At 39.0% G+C, this 8286-nt stretch overlaps 1 protein-coding gene across 2 annotated transcripts; it reads right to left on the reverse strand.

The window, feature by feature from the left end:
* Positions 1-908: 908 nt before the first annotated feature.
* Positions 909-8286, reverse strand: Triml1 (tripartite motif family like 1). Of its 2 annotated transcripts, none has more exons than XM_070015974.1 (6): positions 7767-8286; positions 7199-7294; positions 5751-5957; positions 4471-4493; positions 4195-4292; positions 909-1856 (listed from the first exon to the last, which is right to left on the reverse strand). In XM_070015974.1, exons 1-6 carry the CDS (start codon positions 8172-8174, stop codon positions 1306-1308), a joined length of 1383 nt encoding a protein of 460 aa, XP_069872075.1. In that variant the 5' UTR covers positions 8175-8286; the 3' UTR covers positions 909-1305. The 2 variants fall into 2 exon arrangements, with proteins under 2 accessions (XP_069872075.1, XP_069872074.1); XM_070015973.1 differs by having other exon boundaries at positions 5751-5981.

Genomic DNA, 8286 nt, shown 5'->3' on the forward strand with positions numbered 1-8286 from the left:
CCTGGAAACTGTAGAATTAGCCATGTATAATTGTTAAATTCTACAGCTGACTTTCTGCTTTTTTAATGCTCAGTTCTCTGCATGGTAAGAGATTGAGAGATTGAGAGAGCCCCTCTGTGATTGGTGATGCTCTGCAGTAAATAAAGCAGAATTCCTTGTGGAAGAAAAAAAGAAAAAAAAAAAAAAAAAAAAACAGAAAAATCCTACAGGGCCCAACTTCTAACAGTGAAGAGCCTGGGGAAGACTTTACCTCTGTGAGAAGGTGATCCGAAATCACTTCATAGAAGCTTCACTTACACAGTACCCTGGCTGTGAAAAAAAAAAAAAAAAATCCATGCATTCTGGTTTTCTTGGCTTTCTGAGACAGACGACTGGACTTCATTTGGTCTTCCGTGGATCAAAAGCCTCATAGCAAATAGGAAAACACAGAAAACAATCTTACCTAAAATTCAGTTTGGTCACTTGTTATCCATTCCCCCGATATATTTATTCACATTTATTCACTTCACTTTGTCATCTTTTAATATTAACAAACAATAATACAGGCTCCCACCTCTATTGATTATGGTTATATCAATGATCTGAGGATGTTCACACCAATATTTATAGCATATAGGACTTATAAGCTTCCTGACTATAAATGTTCCATTCTCACAAGATTGGAAGAAAAAGCAGTTTGTTTTTTTTTTTATTGTGAAAATACCGTAGAGAGGGGTTACAATTACATGGGCAAGGTAATGAGTACATTTCTTATCAAGCATTGTTGCTTTCTCCTTTGTTTCCCCTGAGATCCTGTCATCTACACCAGAGAGAATAACTAATGTATGAGGTCTCAGGGAGATGTGGATCGCCATACACACAGAGCTCTACAAAGAGGACCACAACACAAAACACAGAAGCACAAAAGACAAAAACACTGCATATAGTTTTTTTTTAAGAATCAAATAAATAAATACACTTGAACAAATGACATGTATTTATAAAGTTGTCTCTGGCTGTAAGATTCAGAATCATAGGAGCTAATTCTCCCTTTATATTTTGTTTGACCAGCATGGCCACTCGGTAGTCTAGATAATGAATTTGTGTAAACACAGAATAGGACCATCTCTTGTTATTAGTGTTGAATTCATTTTCTAATTGGTGCGTTGGTGAGGGCTCAGGTTCACAGGTTCACTCTATGGGGAGGAGGGGAATTCTCTTTCAAATCACCTGATGTGAAGGCTTTTGCAATACATTAATCATCTTAATGAATAGTCATCTGATGGTTATAGACCTTATCCTGAGTGGAAGCTCAAGGTCAGTCTTTCAGATGTGACTATTCAGTGAGCAGATGGTAAGAGGGTCTATATTTGACCCTTCATTTGGGAGACAAGGGGAGAAGATCGGCCTGAGAGCTTCATGGAAAGAGGCTGAAGGGAAGCTGTAGATGAGGGACTCATCTGTCACGTTGTAGAATGCTATATGTCCCGATTCATAATCTAAGAAGACACCGACTCTATGCACAGGCTCTCGGACATGTTGGCCTTTCAAAGGTGATGACACCCAGAGACTATAATCGTCTCCGATTTTTAAACCGATAAGTGAGAAGAGGTCCCCAGGAGGCTTTGGCAGGTTCCCTTTCCTGCTCACGGAGTCTTTGCAAATACCCACTTCCCACTCGGTCTTGTTTCCAACTTCCACCTCCCAATAGTGTCTCCCACAGGTGAAGATCTGAGCTCCCAGCACAGTAGCAGACTGATCAAATCTCTCTGGGTTGTCGGGTAACTGCTGTCTGATTCCACCGTATTTCACGCTTTTCAGATCCTCAGACAAGACCAGGTAGGCATTGGCTGTGGCTGGGTCCAGAGTTATGTCTGCTGTAAGAAGAAAACAGAGTGAACCTTCCTCTAACATTCTAGCAAACCCTCCATCCTATAGCTGCATCATTTAACTAAATTAATAATACTTATTCCTATTCACCCAATGCAATTTAGTTGAAAGTCAGGCATGTAACAACATACTGTAATCTCAACATTCTAGAAGGTGAGGCAGGAAGATCATAAGATCAAGGCCTGCCTGGTCTATCTAGCAAGACTTGGTCTCAAAACACAAAGAAACTGTAATATAAGTGATTGTGTTGGAGGAAATGGGGTAGGTTTGTTTAGACCAGAATCTCGGAACTCATTTTTCACTGTTCAGCAAAACTAAGAGTGAGGCTCTTAAAGGAAAGTAGTTCAGAGTCCAGTGGAGAATATATACCCTACCCAAGAACGAAAGAAAAATCTGATAGTATCCCCAGAAACGCTTTTATCTATAAAACCATTTGGGAACTTAATGCCACTTAACTACCCAAGAAAACCTTTTCTCGTTGGTGTTCATGCTAGCCATGGTTCTTCAAGTTCTTTAGTTTGGATGGAAGAGAGATACTGGCAATTATCATTTGCTGAATTCCTCTGAATATACTAGTTAATTTTATGTGCATTATCACATTCAATCATTTCAAGCATTAGTAATTTTTCTCTCTTTATGTGAAAGGGAACAGGTTCATAACAATCAGGAATCATCAAGATTAAAAATAGTTTTTGCACATCTGAGGGAAGCTAGGAGGAAGGCACAGAATCAGAAGGAAACAGGTGAAAAAATACAGCAGAACGGCCCATCAGCTGCACTGGACACTGATGAAAGTGAACTAAGCAACTCAAGCCCAGCAATGGGATGGTGGGAATGAGAGGGAACAGCTGACACTAAGCAAAGGGAAAGAAAGATACATTTCACCTGATTTGGAAGAAATAGGTGTATTGTTTGTAGAATTCACAAGCTTTATAGAACGTGATGATAATAATTCATCTTGTGAAGGTTAAAAATGTGTTTGTGACGTTAGCTAAGTATCACTATCCCACAATATTGTGAAATTTATGTAACCACTTAATAAAGTTTTAAAAATACTGTTTGTTATGGTGTGATGGTCAGATCCAGTTAGTGTACTCTCACCTTTTACTATAGCCTTCAACTTCTGCTAACTCTCCAGACAAGATTAAGTGCCCCTACCATACAATATCATGCTTTTATTTATAAACCGAATCCCAACACAAACTCTGTGATTCATGGCAATCCCCTTGATCTGGCTGAAAATTCTATAAAAGCCAAGACACTATTGGACTCATTAATTGTCGTAAGAGCTCAATGGCATAGTAGTGGACTGAAAGTAGACACATATCAAAAAATGTTGAACTCAAAGCTCACTAGGTCTGCCTTTAAATGCAAACTGTCAATGAGATGAAAGTTAAGAATTAAAGTTGAGACCTCCTGTTAATCTGTTTTGGCTTCCCTAGTATAAATGTTTATACATTATCAATAAATTGTTCTTGGTTCCTTCACTGGAATTTAAGTCAGCTTTTGGGGGTTTTTGTTGCTGTGTTTGATGATGATGATTGTTTTTGTTTTTTGAACTCTCAAATCTCCTGCCTAAGCCTCTAAAGTGATAAAATTACAGCTACCACACACAGTTTTGTTAGCTTTTTTTTTTTTATTAAAAAAAAAAATTTTGGGGGTCCGTCGTGAGGCCTGAACTCTTGGCCTGGGTGCTGTCCCTCAGCTCTTCAGCTCAAGGCTAGCGCTCTACCACTTGAGCTACAGTGACACTTCTGCCTTTCTTTCTTTTTGCTTATGTGGTACTGAGGAATTGAACCCAGGGCCTCATGCATGCAAGGCAAGCACTCTACCACTGAGCCACCTTCCCAGCCCCAGTTTTGTCAGCTTTTATCTAGCCAAATAGGAGCAGAGCTAGAAATGGAGAAGCCTCAGTCTGAGAGGTATGCCTGTGGACAGCAGAGAATACCACACGGAACAATAAAAGCAAATAGAGCTGGAAGTGTGGCTCCAGTGGTAGACTCAGGATACTTAGCCCTGAGTTAAGCACTCAGTATTACCAAATACACACACACACACACACACACATATGAAGGGTATGTGCAAAACTCCTTAGAAAACAAAACCAAACACAACAGCAAGCATATCTCAATACTTCTTTCTGCTCAAGAGCCAGAAACTCCAGCCCAGCATTTGAAACTAGCTCAGTATACCTTAACTGACCCCCTAGTGTAAATGGTAAACACTTAATGTCAGAAGAACTGAAGAGTTCAATTATGCATCTTTAACATACACTCAACTTAACTATGGAGATCCCCACAGGTTTGACAAACTAGATTCACTTACTGCTGAATTTTCTTAGCATCGCCCTCATTCCAGTGATATGACACAGGCTTAGTTCAGTGATGGTGGCCTCGGGGCACTGAAGCAGGAGTGTCTCACTCCTAGAAACAATGAACAGAGATCCTCACCATCTCTTCTGTGGACAGCACAACCCATTACAACTTGGCAATCTATCATATTTTGCCAACAACCCAAACACTCGCATCCCCCATTTCAGAACCTATCTCATCAACACTATATCCCGTCTTCTGCCTCACTATACAGAGAATGGCAACCTACCTTTCCAGGGCTTCTCTTATTTCCTAAGGGTATAAAAGAAAGAAAGTTAGCATCTATGCATATCAATTAAGAGAGCAAAGAGTGAACCCATTCAGATACAAACCCTTGAAAAATTCACAAAAACTCCTCCCCATTGTTCTAGAACAACTTCAGAGGGAGGAATAGTGAAGGGGAAAATTCACCAATTTCTTCCAGAGATGGTTTTTGGTGAATATGAGATGTTTCACATATGACAAAAAAATGCTTTATTCTTTTTCCTGTCATATCACTATTTCAGGATGTAACATTAAATATAATGTGCCTAGGACCTATTTTTATCAAAGGAATCGCATACTAGTTTCATTTATTTAATGCTTCATAAAGCTAGAAATTGGTCCAGTGAAAGAAGACTAAGAGGTCAGGATATAGCCCAGTTGTAGAACTTGCCTTTCATGTCTAAGGCCCTGGGTTCAATTCTCACAACTTAAAAAAATACTTCAAAGAGGAAATGGAGGAAGAAATTAAGCCTGAGTAAAGTAGGATTTTTTTTATGAAAGGCACTAAATTAAATAATAGCATTCTGTGGGATCAGTCCAGGAATCAGTCGTGAAGCTGAGATTGGACCACATGTACAATGCCATTTGTCTAATGGCTCCGAGAAGCTATGGACAATAACTCTATGGACAATGCTATAGTCTAGGAATGCTAGAGGGCAAAAGTGGTATGAAAAATTGGTTTGGCCCAAAGAACACTTGGCTTAAACCAATAGTTAATTGTTTGATGGGCAAATCACCTTCCTGCAACAGGTCTGAATATTAATAACTGCGACTATAAAACATTTTCATAGATGATAGAGGACAATTACCTCAATCCATGTTGTAGTAGTGCTTATGTTCATCGGGTCTTTCAAATGTTAAACTTAATGCATCCAGGACATGATAAGTGTTTATATATCAACTTAATAAAATACATGAATACAGGAAAATTACAAACTTATAAGGGGAATTAGAGGACATCATTGAGCTCATTTGGAATGGATATTCTTCCGTTTTGTTTTAGTTTTCTACTTTTCAAGACATTTTTGTTAGCATATATCAATTATCAAAGCAAAGTGTTTTTTGTGAAATTTACATACATGCCTATAACATGTATGTTGATTTTAATTGAAATGTACAATGTCATTCTTTAGGAAAAATAATTTCTCTATGTCTTTAAATACTATGAGTCATTATGTTTTGTTTTTTTCTTTTTCTGTTCTTCCCCACCCCAACCCCCAAACACCTCATGCATTTTAGCTTTACCTCAAAAGATTCTAGAGTGGAATTCTGGCATGTAGATTCTATGTGTCCAATCATTTTGCTCAGGTTTCTGACTTGCTGGGTCAGCTGGATCTCATTCTCCTTTAATTTCTTCATGTTCTCTTTCTCTTTCTTCTCCAGTAGCTGCAGCTGCAGCTGTTCCTCTTCCTTTAGGAACTGGTGCATTTTCATGTATTCCGACACAACAACCTGTTTAAAAGTCTTTGTCTCTTCCTAACATCACACATACCACACACACACACAATTGAGTTAATAATAGAAATGCTTTTGCCAAGATATCTGTAGATTTTTTAATCCTTACAAAAAGTTACAGTATTTCTACTGTGAAATTTCCTGAAACATGACTAGCTGGGTAGACTTTGATATTTTCATGAGTTAACATGCTATAAACCTGAGTAAACAAATCCAAATTTTGTATTCTAAAAAAAATTGTCATTCTAGTAGAAGAAATAATTTTTTAATACATATAGATGACAAATGAGAAATAAAGCAAAGTCAAGAAAGGGGAACAATTATGAAAAATATGTGTCCATTAATTCAACAGTGAAAGTTGACATTGGCTTATATAGGAGAAACAGAAGTTTACATCATATATATTCACATCTGAGAAATCCAGAGATATTCAACTATTAGTGTTTTAGACCCAATTAAACATTTGCTTCTTTGCTTTGACTTCTGGATAACTCAAATTCATGACCAACTTTAGATATTTGGGCATAGTTAAAACTATTACTATGCCTTTATGTCACTTTTTCTTTATTTCTTTTTAATTTGCATTCTTTTTCTTCTTTCCTTTCCTTTCCTTCCTTTCTTTCTTTTTTCTTTCTTTCTTTCTTTTTTTCTTTCCTTCCTTCCTTCCTTCCTTCTTTCTTTCTTTCTTTCTTTCTTTCTTTCTTTCTTTCTTTCTTTCTTTCTTTCTTTTTTTTGTGCTGGGGCTTAAACTCAGGGCCAGGAGCTCCACATCTGGCTTTTTTGGGTAATTTATTGGAAATTAGGGTCTCACATACTTTCCTGCCCGAGCTGGCTTCAAATGGTGATCCTCAGATATCAGCCTCCTGAGGAGCTAGGATTACAGGCACAAGATACTGGATCCCAGCTTATTTTGCATTCTTTTTTCCCTCACAACATCTAAGACATTCCTTTTTAAAATCCATTTTTATCTTGTGAAGTATGCCTATAATCTGTATTTTAAATTGTAAATAGGTACAGCCAAAGTTGTTTAGGTATCGAAAGAAAACTATAAATAAATCCACCTCAGGAGCATAAATTTGGGTTGAGTTGTATGATTTCACCATGGATAAGCAGCAGCAGGCAGACTAAATGAAGGAACCATACTGCAGGACTAGAACCAGAACCCTGGACATAATACCACCTCCCCCTAGATCCCCTCACAGAATCAAACAAGAGTAAAAACTTAGATAAATACTAACCTTACATAGAATCACTCTCTCTTTCTCATGGGTCAGGATAGCCTGAGCTTCCTTCTTCTTTTTACGCAAAAGACTTAGGATATCCTGGAGTTTCTCCTGCAACAGAAATAAATAAACCCAAGGCAAACGAACAGAGCAACCAGCCACAAAGAGAACCTTGAAAACCGACAGGTAGAAGATGACAGAGACTTTAGGCCAAAGGATGGCAACGGGATCCACACAACTTTGTGGTGCAATGTCTGAGGAGGAGCATGTCCCCCAAGGTGTTACCAATACACCATATTATTGGGGATATGGGGTTAAGTGACAGGACCTGATTTGTATTCTGAATTTTTTTTTTTTTGGTAGGTCATGGGAGCTGAACTCTGATCCTGGGCACTGTCCCTCAGCTCTTCAGCTCAAGGCTAGAACTCTACCACTTGAGCCACAGTACCACTTCCAGCATTTTTCTGCTTATGTGGTGCTGAGGAATCGAACCCAGGGCCTCATGCATGGAAAGCAAGCACTCTACCACTGAGCCACCTTCCCGGCCATGTATTCTGAGATTTATGTTGAATGCCCATCTTACTTTATGTTGTTCCTCCATCTCACTGGAGAGATACCCTCTGTTTATTCCATGACTAGGGGTCGAGAAAGCGATGACACTCTGCTCATCATCAGAGAATACCCTAGTAGCAGATGCCATTTTCCCACCGCCGCTTGGCTCCTCCTCATTCAGCAGCACCTGGGATCTGAGCTGTCTGCCAATGCTCGCCAGCCTTCCCAGGCGTTCATTGGCCTGGAAATGTGGTCCTCCCAAAGTCCTCCAGCACTCAGGACAAGATAAAGGTGTGTTGTGTTCCTCCCAGTTCTTGAGGAGACACCTGAGACAAAAGCTGTGGCCACATTCAGTGGTCACTGGGCTGCTGAAATAGTCCAAGCAGATGAAACACGTGAGCTCTTCCCTGAGGTTCTCCATCAAATCTACTGTAGACATTTTCTCAAGGTGACTGTCAACACAAGGCTATACTTCCAGAATTAACAAAGTCCTCCCTGTAGTTCTATTATTTGGAAAAAACAAACGGGTGATAAGTTGTTGTGTTGTTATA

The sequence above is a fragment of the Dipodomys merriami genome, unplaced genomic scaffold (genome assembly GCF_024711535.1).
Source record: "Dipodomys merriami isolate MVZ:Mamm:240054 unplaced genomic scaffold, mDipMer1.0.p SCAF_12, whole genome shotgun sequence".
In the NCBI taxonomy this organism is placed as follows: domain Eukaryota; kingdom Metazoa; phylum Chordata; class Mammalia; order Rodentia; family Heteromyidae; genus Dipodomys; species Dipodomys merriami.